This window comes from Pipra filicauda, unplaced genomic scaffold (assembly GCF_003945595.2).
Source record: "Pipra filicauda isolate LSUMZ 115617 unplaced genomic scaffold, ASM394559v2 scaffold1_size10287979_pilon, whole genome shotgun sequence".
NCBI lineage: Eukaryota > Metazoa > Chordata > Aves > Passeriformes > Pipridae > Pipra > Pipra filicauda.
The window spans coordinates 8014814-8030213 of record NW_024104310.1 but is presented as its reverse complement, the minus strand read 5'-3'; the positions used below and the strand labels follow the sequence as shown (position 1 = coordinate 8030213).

At 41.1% G+C, this 15400-nt stretch overlaps 1 protein-coding gene across 1 annotated transcript in view; it reads left to right on the top strand.

Annotated features, from left to right (window-relative positions):
* The window catches only part of RHEB (Ras homolog, mTORC1 binding), a 38502-nt gene extending 25245 nt beyond the window's left edge, over window positions 1-13257 (top strand). The window contains exons 4-8 of the mRNA XM_027727822.2: window positions 1327-1409; window positions 5572-5628; window positions 5729-5776; window positions 6318-6399; window positions 12228-13257. Coding sequence (XP_027583623.1) covers window positions 1327-1409; window positions 5572-5628; window positions 5729-5776; window positions 6318-6399; window positions 12228-12320 — 363 coding nt within the window. The 3' untranslated portion in view covers window positions 12321-13257. The remainder of the gene's footprint in view (window positions 1-1326; window positions 1410-5571; window positions 5629-5728; window positions 5777-6317; window positions 6400-12227) is intronic.
* The last annotated feature ends 2143 nt before the right edge of the window (window positions 13258-15400 follow it).

The window sequence follows — 15400 nt, the reverse complement described above, 5'->3', positions numbered from 1 at the left end:
TTTACTGAGCTCTGTGCAGTTCAGTTCAACAGGAGTCTTGGTACGAGGTCACAGAAGAGAAGTGCAAAAGGAAATCTTACCTAACACCAAATTCCAGTGGATTTACCAGGAATTCCTGAGGAATTCCGGGTAAAGTCAAGCAACAGAGCTGCACTTTCACCTGTTTTACACTGAGACCAGCTTGGATGCCTCCTCTGTTGACTTTGGGATTACACATCCCACTGGAGTGGCAGTTTAGCATTTCACAGAAGATGGGGGAAGGCTGCCCTCTGTGTGTAGCAATAAAGGCAAATAAGGGCAGCTTTTGTTAAGTGTTATTCTTTCAAACTTTTTTTGGCTGGATCTGTGAAGTTGATTTATGAAGAGTTTTTCCTCTTCTGCCAGTTAGGGAAGTTTGATTCCTTTTGGCTGTCTGGATTTAAGCTGTGTGATTGCACTGTTCCATCTGTTCAGCCATGACAATATACAGAGAGGTTATTTGATCTTAAACTAAAATTAACATTTTCAGAAGCACAGGTTTAACAATTTGAGAACTCATCCCTTAAGAAGTATGGCTGTTGTCAAAATGGAAATTTTTCCTGGGAATACGAGTTGGAACAACTTAGGTTTTTAACATTGGATTCCTAGTGTTTGTGTTGCATTACCTGCAATATATGAGTGTTTCATTTGCCTCTTTGGTCAGTTCCTTTTCTAGAGGGGTAGTAAATTCAGTGATGAAGTTTCTGGTGGTTTGTTTGTTTTTTTTAAACACTTGTCGTATAATGTAAACTTAGAGTTGTCATATAGCATCTAATAACTGTATTTCTTGCATCTTTAGTTGATAAACATTAGTTAGCAAGCCACAATTAATCACTTCCTAACAGACCCCTTAGGTAATTTAGATGTGATCAGTGTCACTTGAAATTACAAACTGCTAGATCCTGTTGTCAGCTGTTGAAATTAGGATTTTGAAATGTATCACCAGCAAGATAAGAGGCGTAGTTACTAATTAGTGGTGGGACAGAGTAGATGTTTTGTACTAATAGAAACTGATAATTAAGCAGGGTAAGAGGATTGGGAATAGCTTCAGCTCATCCATAGTCTTAGAGGGAATAAAACAGAAAAGCTGTAGATTAAATTGTACAGTATACAGACTGACTTTAGCTTTCTCTTCATTTGGTAAAGATTCCACATCTGACATTGTGTTGAAAAAAAATCTGAAAGTACTACCCATATAGAATGCACCTCATGTCTTACAAATATGACCAGCTTATCTGATGGTGATCTGATAGCATCAAGTTCTGAACTGTGGCAACCTTAATTTTAAATGCAATATTCCTTCTACAGGATGAATACTCCATATTTCCTCAGACGTACTCCATAGACATCAATGGCTACATTCTTGTTTATTCAGTCACGTCAATAAAAAGGTAATAAAATCTGTTGTGTTCTTCTGGTTTAGGTGTTTTCTGGGTTTAGCTCCTACCTCTGCTATGTTTTCTTTATCTGTGATTAATTCAGTTAATATCTCTTTCCCTTAGAAGTACAATAGAGATTAAAATGAAAGCTTTTTCAGAAATGTCCACTCAGATCCAAATGCCGCAGGCACTTTGCAGACTAATATGCAAGGTGCCATGTAAGAAATGAGACAGTGCTGAACTAGATTATTTTGAGGTGTAAGTAAAAGTACAAAGAGTGATTTCAGGAATAACTATAGAATTCGTTGCTCTTGCATTAGATACAAAGGCAGATGTAAACCTGAACCTAAAGGGCACTGTACCTTCATGTGAAGTACCCAATTAGTTGCTAGATCAGTCGCTCAGCCTTGTAGCTTTTTACAGTACTGAGATTTCTTTGACTTCTTGTCTTGGATTGTTCCAGTTAACCATCAGAAATTTTCTTATAAACAGCAATGTATGACTCTTGGACTGCAGACTCACTCTTGACATGCTGCAGCCAGAGGATCTGTTTTTTCCATGCTATTAGCTGTCCATTCTGACGTGAGGGCACAGTCCATCGTAGCTGGAGTGATTTACTTGCAAGACTCATCTGGGCCTTTGTATTACTTTGTCATCTTCTGCTATTTTCTCCCTTCCTGTGGTCATCTTGCTTGTTTAAGTACTAGTTATCCTTGAGGAGATGTTAATTTTCTAATATTGTACAGTATCTTCTTTTGCAGCAGCTGAATTAATCCTGTTTTCTTAATTTTTTTTTTAGTTAAATGAATAAGATCTTAGACTTTTCACTGTCATCAGGTGCAAGAGAAGTAGGTGCTTCTCTTATACTTGAAGAAAGTTGATCAGCTCTTTGTGAGTGCTGAAGCATTCCATGTCTTTTCCTCTAAATCAGACAAAACTGGTCATTTCAAGTGCTCTTTAGCAGACCATTGTAATACAACTTGCCTATTGGCTCTTCTGTACTTCTTAAAGAAAGGATATGGTCTGATTATGAGCTTCTGTTGCTTCCAAGGTCTTTAATGTTGAACAGATTTCACAGTCCTTCGTTCTTGGTTTTCATCTTCAATTCTGAAGTAGAGAAGGTCAAACACGTGATCTGGAGGAAATGCAATGGATGTTGGGCTTTTGTGTGTCTAGAGATACTAAACTACCTAGTTCCATTGGATCTGGGTTTTTTAATGAGGGATTCAGTTGATGCTGAGTAACTTGTGTGAAATAGGAGTTAGTGTTCTCTGCCTTGAGAACACTCCCGAAGTGAGTACATCAGAAATGTTCACTGATAAGTGGTACTGTGAGGCCAATAGTGGCTTTGACTAAAATCACTTGGAGGATTCTGCGACTTGTGCTGTTCCTTGGTTGGCAGCTAAAGGACACGTTCTTAGCCACTCAGTTGTTGCCTCATGATGTCTGTGGTAGCATTCAATTGGCTAAAACAAACCAGGTTATGGTGAAAATATAAACAGGACAGAATAGTTTAAGACTGCAGGTAGAAACTCTTACCATCAGTATTTAGTCTTGATCAATTTATTCCAAGATTGTTTGGGTTTTGGGGTTTTTTTCTTCCTTTAAATTTTCAAAGTACCAATGATCCCATCTTGTTCAATTCCTTGTGTTCTGTATCAAGACAGTGTTTAGGCAGTAGGGAAGATCTTCCACAATACTCTGATAGCATCAGTGACTTGCCCAGGCAGTCAGATCAGTCACCATCTGTCTTGACTTCTCTCCAAGTGTGTGTATTGATCTGAATATTGATCCAGCTGGGGTGAGAGCTTTGACAGCAAACTTAATAGAAATGCTCTTTTAAAATTACCATCTTCCCTGCCAGCCTCCAGTGGAAGTTTAAATAGGACTTGAATAAGAGCTAATGCCCTACATTTTTCATATTCCCAGGCTCTCGGCAGCAAGGTTACTGGGAGGCTTTTGCTCTAGTTCAGCTTAATTAAATTCCAATTTTGTATCTTGCTAAGTTCCATGATTTTGTGTAACACATTTATCTGCCAGCTAGTAATTTTTTTTTATTTTTTTTTTTTGCATTTCACACATTTTGCTGTTTCCTGTAGCCCATTTGCTTGACAGAACTAGAAAGGACCTCTTATAGTCTCCAGATCTCTCACAGTTTCACAGCTTAATGTGATGATGTTCTTTTTGGATTGGTCAGCATCTGTCTTAGTGTGTCACTGCTCCTTCTGACCTTAATTATTTGAAAAGCTTTCTAGAGCACTAATTGGTCAAGCCAGTTTAATTCCTGGCAGTTCTTGGCAACTTGTTTCTGTGTCAGAATTGTGTTTGAGTTTAAATAGCACTTCTCGTGTGACTTCCACCTCGGTCAGTTAACAAAGATCAGTTGTTTATTTTTAGTATTTTTGCTGGACAAGGAAGCTTTTGAACTTCTAGACAAACAGATAGATACCCAGAATTGGGAAATGGGGAGCCCAGGTTGGACAAGAACACCTGGCAGCACTTGTGCACTGGGACCTCAGGTGGGGACTCACCGGGGCTGTGCTGTGATGTATTTCTGGCTGAACTGGAAACAACACACCTAATAGGGGAGAGGAAACAGAGGTTGTACTGTGCCAGGGATTCAGTTATCCTGTGGCTACTGTGCTAAGATCCTTCCTCTTTCTTCAAATGAGAAACAGTTTTGTGGTCTGTAGCAGATTTTTTTGTAGCATTTTCATTCTTCTTTCAGTTTGCAGGGTCACCTAGTTCTGTGTGTAGCGTTGCCTCTCAACTCTGTCACAGCCAAGCTCCATTTAATTTTTTTTTTTTAAATAATTAGGAGTGTCCAAGACAAGTTCTCAAGACCAGAATTTCACTGATAGTTTTCAGCATAAACTCTTTGTGTCTTTGAAGTCCTTTCATTGATTTCACGTTTTCCTGTAATCTGTAGTATCCAGCTTGAGTTACCAGTAGTAAGTTGTGCCAGACTGAGTCAGGCTTTTGTTTACAAAGAACTCATTTTCTTGATAGGATATACTGAAACTATTAGCTGAACATGGAGAAGCATTGTGTTCTACTTAGTCTCAAAAATTATTGCTGCAGTCAGACGAATTTACTTACTTGACAGAAAATCCATCTTAAATGTGGTAGCATTTATTGTTCCAGAAGTGAGAGGTTTTAATGCTTTGAGTAGTGTTTTTAGGCACCAGGTCTTTGATTGCTCTGAGATGGAAGTGTGTTTGAGTGCTGCTCTATTTTTAAGAGTTTCAACTCTAATTGAAATGCAGTGCAAGTCAAGACACTGCCTGTAGCTAACAACCTTGGAAACTGGAAAAGTTTCAGTCCCTTTTTTTTTGTTGTCTGTCTCATCTGTGAGCCTGTGCCTCCCTTAAAACAAATCTGAGTTGTACACTTCGTATACCAGCATTCATTCCATAATGTAACTAGAGGAGCACAACATCTGCTCTTCAGCCCCGTTTATAGCTTGTTCCCAAAAGTACTAAATGTCAAATGCAGTGGATTTTGTTAGTGAGGTTTTTGCCTTGGTATTTCACAGTACTGCTTCTTTACCTCCTATATCCAATCTTCACCTACATGGTAGGGCAACAGACAACAAGTATCTGAATAATCACTGTTTCAATGCCATCCTGCAGATCAGTTTACTCACTTTCCATAGAAAATTAAAATTTTAGACTTATTTTGACTTTCACATAAGTAAAACTTTAAAATTATGTATGAACTAAGTGTTCTTAAAAAAAAATGTATTCTTTTGAGATGGAACCTGCTTAACTAATTACTTTTTCTTTCCAATTGCTTTAATTTGACATACTCATCCAGGGTTGTTGGACTGTAGCAGTTGAATTTCTCGCTGCAGATATAAACCAGATGAGAGGTGGGAGGGACTTTGGGTGATTCTGTGTTAGATGCATCAGTCCTGGGTAATGTTATTTATTTCTGCAAATGCCATAGCTGGGGAGGCTGTAAGGGTAGGCACAGGCTGGTCTCTGCTGCTGCTGGGACCAGTTTGCTGTTGTAACACAAGTGGGTGAGACTTTGGGGCATCTTTGTAGTTCTGCCATTGTACATAGAGTAAGTTTTAAACACAGCAACCTACATATGCATGTAATTGCTTGTGTATTGGGTATTGAGGATAAACATCAGAGTGCATGTGTGACTTCATCCCTTTATTTTGCAGTTTTGAAGTGATAAAAGTTATCCATGGCAAGTTATTGGATATGGTGGGAAAAGTCCAGTAAGTAGTGACACTTTCATCTCATTTCATTGCAGGCATGTTGCTAGTGCTTTGTTCAGTATACTGTAACTGTTCTGAAGTTCTGAACTTTCTTTCACAGAATACCCATTATGCTGGTTGGAAATAAAAAAGACCTGCATATGGAACGGTATGTGAACTCCAGAATGTGGGAAATGCAAGGCAGCAGCCCACATTCCTGTGGCTGCAGCACGCTGGCTTTGTTCTTGGCTTTCCATAACTAAAATCAAATTGTAGGTTAAAATAAGGTACTGGGCAAAGGAACTGTGTCCAGAATGTGAACTGTGAGCCATGAACTTCTGTTGTAATGTTGATTTTTGCTATAAGGTTCCAGGGACAGTCATTTAACACTCTGGGTTTGTTTGTGGTTTTTTCCCAAATAAGTAACAGAAGTGTGTTTGTCACAACTGTACAATACCAGATGATGCTACAGATCATGAAAATAAAGCAGTACTTTGGGACAACTGCTCTTCTGGGTCGTAGAGGAGTTTTATACCTGGCCCAGTAGTGCATTTGACAGCAGCCAAAAGCAAATGCTTTAGATCAGACTTCACAAGACATTCCTGTTACAATGCACTTAATGTACTTTGGTACTTGGAGGTATTTCTTAACATATCAGATTCCAATTTTTCTGCAAGCTATAAAGAACATACTTTTCTTTCTTTGGTCAGGGTGATCAGCTATGAAGAAGGGAAAGCTTTAGCAGAATCCTGGAATGCAGCTTTCTTGGAATCTTCTGCTAAAGAAAATCAGGTAATGGATTTAAGAGTCACTTCATTCAAACAGCAGTGTAATGGATGACTCATAGTTTCACTTAATAAAGGAAGCTAAAGTATTTGCATGTACTCTACAGATATTTTGTGTAGATGGAAACAGAATGGCTGCCTGCATTCAGCTTTATGTGTTTTTTCCATGCAACTGTCAATGGGAGGAGGAAGTGAAGAACTGAAAGTTAAGCTTGTCTGAACATAGCAGAACACTTAGTGACAAAAAAAAAACCCAGATCCACATGGTGGGTGGGACAGGGTCTGTTACCTTAAATAAGAGGTCACTGATTATACAGCAGTGAGTTGGTATGAGGGGATGAACCTTGTGTATTAAGGTGCTGGGCAAGGCTCAGTCTCTCTGATGTGGGGAATAATCATTCTGTGTGTCCATGGGGTGGGGACACACAGAAAAGTGTCAGAACACAGCAGAAGCTCAGCACCACTGTGACACAGCTGGAGTGAAGCTGCACAATCTGAAGCATTTTAACCCACACCAGACTTGCTGGTCTCCTATCACAGAAAGAAAGTGTTTAATTACATGGTAAATAACATCTTATTCTTGGCTGCTCTAAATAACTTTTTTTAAAATGCCTCCTAAATACGTTATGGTATCTGAATTTGTTCCTGTGGCTGGTAATAATATTTTGTCATTGATTTGACATATCTTAAGCTACAAGAGCCTCCTAGTTCAGATGTGAAGTGATGGATAACTGCTGCAGGCTGGGGAGGAGGTGTAGGTTTTTTCCCTTCTTTTTTTTTATTTTATTTTTTTCTTATAGGTCTCAAGAGCATCAAGGCTTTTGAGTTTTGAAAATATAGACACATGATAAGGTCTCACATTTAAGGTAGCATATCACATCCTTGTCCTCCTTGGTAACACGAGCACAATCAGAAGGGCAGTCATGTAGCTATGACGGGACCTGTTTCAGCAGCCTTTCTTTCTATCCCCAAAATCAAAACAAAAGCTTTTGTCTAGTGTTTATTGTCAAGAATTCTACAAGTTACTTGAGTAAAGTTGGATTTTCCCTGGAAGAAAATCTTGGATTGTTTTTTGTCACCAGATATGGAACACTTGGAGTTAGTTTACCAGTACTTCTGACTTGTATGAACCTTGTCAAAACTGGGCATGATGAAAGCATGAAATTTCTCAATACCTTCTCTGTATGCTGGAGAGCTTCAAATGCATACCAAAGGAAATTAAATTGACAGTGTAAAGAATAAACCCATTAAAAACATCTGATCTTTTTTTTCCACTTCTTTATTTTTAAATTACTTAATACTTCTGGATGAGGCAAAGCTATTGCCAGTGCTCTTTTTCTTTTGGCATATGTTCACAGTGTGTAACAGCACAGCGATTCATATGCAGCAGAATATCTTACTGGTAACTTTTCTGGAGTTTTTATTGTTCTTGAACCAAGAATAAAAAAGGTTGGCTTTATTTATGCAAAGAAGCTGCAAGCTTTCTAGGATGCTTGGCATGTCTTGTGTGTTAACTTGCTGCACTGACAAAGCCCCATTGACTGCCATGTATTTGTGACTGTTCCTTAGTCTCAGACTGTCTGTATTAAGTTAAGCTGCCAGCTGGAATTTATATGGCAAAATTGGTAGCCTTCAGGGAAATCAGAATGGCAATTGCATGTCTGATACTCAAAATCCTGGACAGGCCTGTACAAATCCCACCAAAAAAAAATAAAAGCAGAAGTTGTGTGTATTCTTGCTGGCAAAGGTCTTCCTTTCAGCGGGATCCTCCAGAACAGCAATTGCAGGTCACTGTAAGTTGTGTCCCTCTGGATTTAGCAGCAGGTTGTCAGAGGCAGGTGCTCAAACACAGTTCCTCCTTCACGCCTCTTACATAATACACTTGGAAAATTTGTCCAACTTGAAGTTTGGGAGATCATATGTCACTTCTGAGATGGGTACTCACAGATGTGACCATCCTTCAGCCTCCCTGACATATTTCCTTTGGAGGGTCGGGATGTATGAAAGAAAGTGGGAAGGAGCCCAAAACTGGCACAGCTGCCTTAGTCTGTCTTGCAGACCTCCACCTCTGAAGGGGTGGAAGATTGAGCGTTGTGAGCCAAGTGTGGAGTCTGGATCTGTGAGGTGCTGGGGGAACAGGCGATGTCAGGCATTGTAACATCCCCCCCTGTGGGTTGGACCAGGAGCACTTCTGAATTCAAGCAGGTTTTTTCCTCCAAATCTTATTTTGACACAGTAAAACCAGCTCATCTATAGACCTCTCTCAAGACAGAGTATCTTCTCTTACTATGAAACTGTCTCTGGTTTGGGGGGGAAAAGGGTTTTTTTTGACCTTGATAACAACCTATGCTGTCGTTTTCCTGGTACTGAGTGTTCACCTTGCATAAGTCAACATTACTGGAAAAAGAAATCTGTTGGTATTTTTACTTTGAAGTTTATCCAAATAATCACCTGTACTGGCTTTGTACAGCAAGTGTAGCTTAACTATTGATATTAATTCTATACTCCTTCCAACAGTGCTTTAGCTTCTGTTTGCTTAATAGAACACCAGTTTGATGCTTAAAGGGATGAACTGGACTGGATTGGGAATTTAGAACTTCAGCAGAGAGTTCAAAGCTTCCTGAGTGGGGGAACATCTGTTAATTCTCTCAGAAACTGAGCCATCTCTGTGTGGTGGATGTGGAGCAGAGGAATGACAGTGTCTGGTGTGCTGGTCTGAGATTGGCTGGGTATGTGATGTTCTTCACAGCTGTGAGGAGAGAAGGTCTTTCTGCCACAGGGGTTAGACCACACTCCGTCAGCTGCGTGGTTTGTCCTTTGCAAAGAAGTGCTGAAACCAGAGGTGTTCCCTATAATAGGATCTGATGGCAAAGGCTCATTTCTCCCTCTTCTACCTTCCCGCTTTGCCCTCCTGCCCCCTCCTCCCCCCAGAAAAATCCTTTTTGGAGCATCTACGAGAGTCCAAGGAGCTTGGCCTAGCAATGTTGGGCAATTAAAATAGCTCTGTAGATTAACTTAAGCAAACTATACCTATTCTGCCAGGAGTTAGCAAAAGATAACACATTCCAGAAATGACGTGACTTGGAGTAGATGGAAAGTGAGACAGGCAAAGATCAAAGCTGTGGTGATGATAAATGGCAGTGGCTGGCCACAGTCCTCAAGGTCAGATACATCTCCTCCAGACATGGGTGACCTGGTAGGACTTTGGGAGGAGCCTGCATATCACCAGCACATCAGTCATCAGGGGAAGTCCCTGGGCTTTGGGAAGGCAATTCTGAGACTTCATGGAAAAGACCTCTGAGATGACTGCTGGGCTATTATTGTAATGTCTTCTCAAGCTGCTTCGTTATTACCAGACGTGCTGAACTGCTCGGGATAACTTCAGGAACTTCAGGCCTTTCTTGTGGAATTCCCTACTTAGTTTAACCTAGGCCATGGTAGGGTGCTTCATCTTAATCCCAGTACAATAAAGTGGCTGTATTTCAAACAGTTACTAGAATCCAAATTGGTCTTAAACCTAGTTGAAGGTGGGAGCCAACTTTTACTGGAAGAATTTAGGGAGTAACAAGTAACCAAGTTATGTTCATCCAGCAAGGAAGTAGCAAAAAATGTACTTTTTACCAAAATGGAGGTCTCTGAAAAACCAGTTACTTGGTTGTTGCTTATTTTTCAAGGGCAACTTCATCTTTGAGCTCAGAAGATGCAGTGCTCGGTAAATGCTTCAGAGTAGTTTGGGATCCCGGGGTCTGACATGTTTGGACTGTGTTTGGACTGGCAAAGGATGGAGGAAAAACTCTCTCTTCCTTTGCCTAAGTATTGTTCAAATTCCTTTGCCCATTTCTGTGCCAGGATAAACCAGTAGTATGAGCAGTTGAGAGTTTCCTCTTTGAAATAATAAAACAGTTGCCAAAGGATGACTCCGGCAGCTGTGGGCTGGATTTGGGTGCTTGCACCTTCCTGCTGGCTCCTGGCAGCACATTCCTGACTCCCTGCTCGTGCAGAGAATTCCACATCCCGAGCTGTCTGTCCTGCTCCCACGGAGGGGCACATCTGCAGCAGCAGCTGAGTCTCTGGTGTCTCCTGCATGGTGCTGAGCTCCCTGGGCAGCAGGTGTTGCCCAGGCTGACATGGATTTTGTTTCCTCAAGGAGAGAAAGGTAGAAGGAAGGCAGATGGCTTTCTGTGGGCTAGGTGTGACCCACATTCCATAATTGGAACATATGGAGGCAGATGCATATAAAGTCTGGCTGTGTTCTTTATTCCTTGTCACAAAACACAGCTTCCTGTGTTGTTTAAGGGCTCGGTCTAAAATTCATCAGCAGATTTGAGCTGGATTACAAATTCCGAAGCGTTAACTGTGGGACAGCGACTAAACCTTCCCAGTGAATATGTATTTTCTGTGAAATGAATTAACAAACCCCGTGAACTCCTACATCCTACTGCTTCAAACAGCACGTCTTTGACAGGGAATATGCAGCTTCTTGGTTGACGGAGTAAGTTGTGGAGGTTTTTTAATGGGTGCTGTGAAACGTGGGCTTGAAGAACTTGTGCACTGAAATGAAACCATTGAAAATTTTGCCTCCAAGGAAACAGTGGTGCAATATATTTGTAAATCAGTGCATCACCAACTTTTGATTAAGGGAAACTCTTCATTAGTGGAACCAGTTTGATAGCAACTGCAGTGCATGGTTCTTCTAGAGTCTAATTTGCCCAGGAAATGTTGTATCATTACTGAACTAATGAGCCACTTCTGTCAGGTCCTGTTGGGATTGCAGGAAGCTGCATTATATGGAGGAATACTCTATTTCCAGCTGGTGAAGTATTTTAAATAGTTCCAGAGATCGTACTGTGCACAAACAGTATAAATATGGGAAACTTTAACATTCAGTCTAATCTTGTTAAGTTTGTTGTGGGGATTCAGTCAATGGGATTAATTTGGAAGTGATCCAGTTGAGAATTATGTCTTGTGGAGGTGGAAAAACATGTGTTAGATCAGAATACATAGTCATAAATCACCGGGTGCTCTTCAGCCTGCTGATTAAAACCACAAAACCCCCTTTTTATCCTCTTTCATACTGCGACTGCTTTTATATAATGAATATATTTTCCTATGCTTGGAATTCCTGAAATGGGTGACTGGAGGTTTGATCAAATAGCACATCTGAGATGATCATGAAAACGTTTCCAAGTCGAAGATTCAAACGCTGAAGCACTAATTGTACAGTGCAGGCTGTTTAAAATATAAACCCCCTTTCTCTCAGAAGGGCTTAATCAAAGGATATTGCTTAATATTTGTGTTTTCCCCTCGTGTTCCTGCACCGTGTCTAATACTGATCTTACTTATAGGGAAGATGAGAAAATCAAGAATATTAAAAATAACCCTCATTCTGGGTTGTGCAAAGTCAGTGTTGAGAGCTGAAAAATCTGCTGCCTTCCGTAATTACTCGGTATCTTAAAGATTACTGAGAGGAAATGGATTGGTTTATTCTCCGGAGCAGCACAGCATCAAGATCTTCCGTGCTCTCAGTCATTCAGTGCAAGCTCACTATGCAAAATGAAGTGAATTACAGTTATTAGCTCTGTTGTGAGTCTGGCTCACTGTGTACCTGCCCTCCCTGCTGTGACAGAAACCAGTTGAGGATTGCTGTGGAACAGGGGTTTACACTTTCCTTTGGAATGGAAATTACCGTATTTTCCCTCTTCACTTTCGGACCGAGCGTTGGATGTGCATTTATCTGCTGATGTAGCCAGTAAAACTGCTAACATATTTTTAATTATTTTTTCAGTAAGTAGGCAGTTTCTTCTTCCCTCCTAATGGTGCCCTCTCTCTTTGCAGACTGCCGTTGATGTTTTTAAGAGGATAATTTTGGAGGCAGAAAAAATCGATGGGGCAGCTTCACAAGGGAAGTCTTCATGCTCAGTAATGTAATTCCACTGCAGAACCTGAAAACACTGGGAATACATTCTACCTGAAGAAGCAAAACTGCCCATTATCTTTAAAGATAAACTATGCTTCTTTTTTTTTTTTTTTTAATTTTTTTTTTCTTCTGTTAACCTGAAAGATAAACAGTTGGTTTGGAGCCTTTCCCTTCAGATTATGTTAAACTCTGACTCCTGTGCAAATGGCTTCACTTCCATTTTCAAATTTTAAGCAATCATATTTTCAATTTATATATTGTATTTCTTAATATTATGACCAAGAATTTTACTGGCATTAATTTTTCAGTGTAGTTTGTTGGTTAGAATAATCATCAAAATGATGCATATTGTTACACTACTATTAACTAGGCTTGGATATCAGTGTTTCTTTGTGTTAAATGTATACTTGTAAATAAAATAGCTGCAAACCTTAAATGTTCTGTTTATAATTTTTCATTGATTACTCCATATCAACTTTTTTTTTTTTTTTTATTTTTTTTTCTTTGTGAAAAATGTTCACCTGCTGACCTTAAGAGGAGGCGTGAGAGATCCTTGGAGCCAATGGATTGTTTGACTATTGCTTGGGAAGTTGTTTGCGAGTGATCCCAAACATTTTTTGCTACTGGAACTCCAGGCTGGCCAAGGAGCTCAGCTTTGCTTTGTGCCCGTTCACGGGAAGGAGAGACGAGTGACAGCTTTTTTTTTTTTGGAAGGGGTTTCAGTCAGACAAACCTGCTCTGTGTTTTTCCTCTGTACCTGTTGAGTGGAGGGTGCGCGGGTGTCCCGAGGAAGGGGCCGGCGGACCCCGTGCTGTGGACTGTTCACCTGGACTTGTAACTGGGAACGCTGTCAGGATGGAGTGAATTTATCCAGGTCACAAGCGTAGACTTGTTAAGAGAACAAAAAAAATGTCATTTAAAATAAATTGCACGTCCTGAACAAACCGATGTGGGCTGTTTGTCGTGCGTTTCTCTGCTTCTGCATCTGCGTGGCACTGGTGGAGGTGAGCGGTCTCCTGGCACCTGGCACAGCCCTGTGCAGCTTTCCCTGACCAGCTCCTTGGCTTTTGGACTAGAGGCTTGAACAAGCCTTGATCTCTCAAGTCTGGAAACAAAGTACTTCAACTATATATTTAAAAAATGTGCGGTTGAGCTACTTGGTATTGAAAAGCAAAACAAACCCCAAAACAGTAAAAACAAACAAGGCTGTTCTGGGGAACAGCTAATTAAATGAAGTGTTTCTCATGCATTTTTGTGTCCATCTGAAAACTTAATTTCTGGCAGGAGAAAAATGGAGGGGAAGCTTGCAATGTTTTTGCAAGCAGAGTTAGCTGTTGCATTCTGGTCTGTCCTAAGAGATGCAAGTTCAGCATCTTGTTTCTTTATTTTCTTTGTGCAGTTGTTCCCTCATCTTAAATAGAAAATGGTCTAAACCTCTCACTTAGCAGTGTATGCAGTAAAACTTGGTATTTTCTTTGGTTATCATGAGATTAACTGGCTTCCTGTTGAAAAAAAAAAAAAAAGTTGCTCTTTTTGTCTCCATTTAGGATATTTCCCAAAGTTTCTGAAAACTGCTGTTACATGCATTTTCATACCCTGTGCCAGGTGCAGGTTCAGTAGCTGGATGGTTGTCATACATGATGGATTGCTGGAGTTCAACAACGTCGGAGTGCTCATTCAGGGAAACCAGTCCGTGCCTTGATTTTGGATCCAGACTGGGCTGGGGCCATTTTCTTCACAAGAATCTGCAGCACTGGAAGAAGGGTCGTTTGGCTGATGGTAAAGCCGCTGTGGAGGCAGGAATGATGTGTGGAGCACAGAGCAGTGTGTGTCTGTGTCTGTGGGGTGTTACCCATCACTGCCTGATCACTGTGGGGTGATGGATGACTTGTTGCATGACCAGAGCCTGTGGCGTCACGTCATGGACACAATGTCATGTGGTCTGGATCACAGGGTGGAAGTTCTGGAAGGACACAAACCTCAGTGACCACATTTACTCAATTTTTTTGTAAAACACTGGCTGCATGGGTACTGGCAATCAGTTTAAAGCCCGAAATAGCTGCAGCACTGGGGCATGAGGTGTGCCAGCTGCTAAGACTTTAAGGCAGATGGATGAGGACATATGCAGCTTGATAGTCCTGGGATAACCGGGGTCCTGCCTTCCAGGGTGAGGCTTTTCAGAAGGGCTTAAAGGCAAGTGCAGGTTCTCTGGATGATTTGCAGTGGGAGCTTCCAAGACTTGGAAGGGACTTTTTACAAGGGCATGTAGTGATGGGACAAGGGGGAATGGCTTCAAACTGAGAGTAGGCTTAGTATAACTGTTAGAAGAAATTCTTTACTGTGGGGGCAGTGAGATACTGGCACAGGTTGCCCAGAGAAGTTGTGGATGCCTCATCCCTGTAAAGTGTTCAAAGCCAGGTTGGATGAAGCTCTTGAGCAACCTGGTCTGGAGGAAGGTGTCCCTGCCCATGGCAGGGAGGTTGGAACTGGATGACCTTTTGGGTTCCTTCCAACCCAAACAGTTCATGTACTTGGCACTGAGAGGGAAGTATTTCCATTGCATTTTCCATAATAGCTGAAGAATTGAATTCATCCACATAGTTGTTCCCTTCCTCCTGTTGCTAGTTCATCCAGTAAAAAATGTGAATTATTCCACTTGTCCAAGCCTTTCTCTGCTAATAAGATCTAAAGACCAGCCATGTGCAATAGTCTTGCAGTTTTTCTGAAACGTGAAGTGTGGTCAGTGAACTTACTCACCCTTTGCTGTACAGAGATTTCATCTGGCTTCTTCGGATGGCACCTTCCAGCAGCTGGAGTCTGATAGAGGCCGGGGCAGCCTCCTGCTTCCTTACACTGAGCTGGCACCAGTTGGGTTCTTCACTGTGAGAGCCCTGAGGTGGGGTGGTGGGAAGTCTTGGAAGCCCTGTTGAGTACAGAAACAAGAAATTGCTATCCAGCAAACTGCTGCTTGCCTGGAGTTGACGAATTTATGCAGCCCTGCCTGGCAGCTGCCCTGATCCTTTGGAGGCTTCTGGAGGATTGTGATAAATGGTGCACAGATGAAAAGGTAAGTCCCAGAGGAAATAAGTTC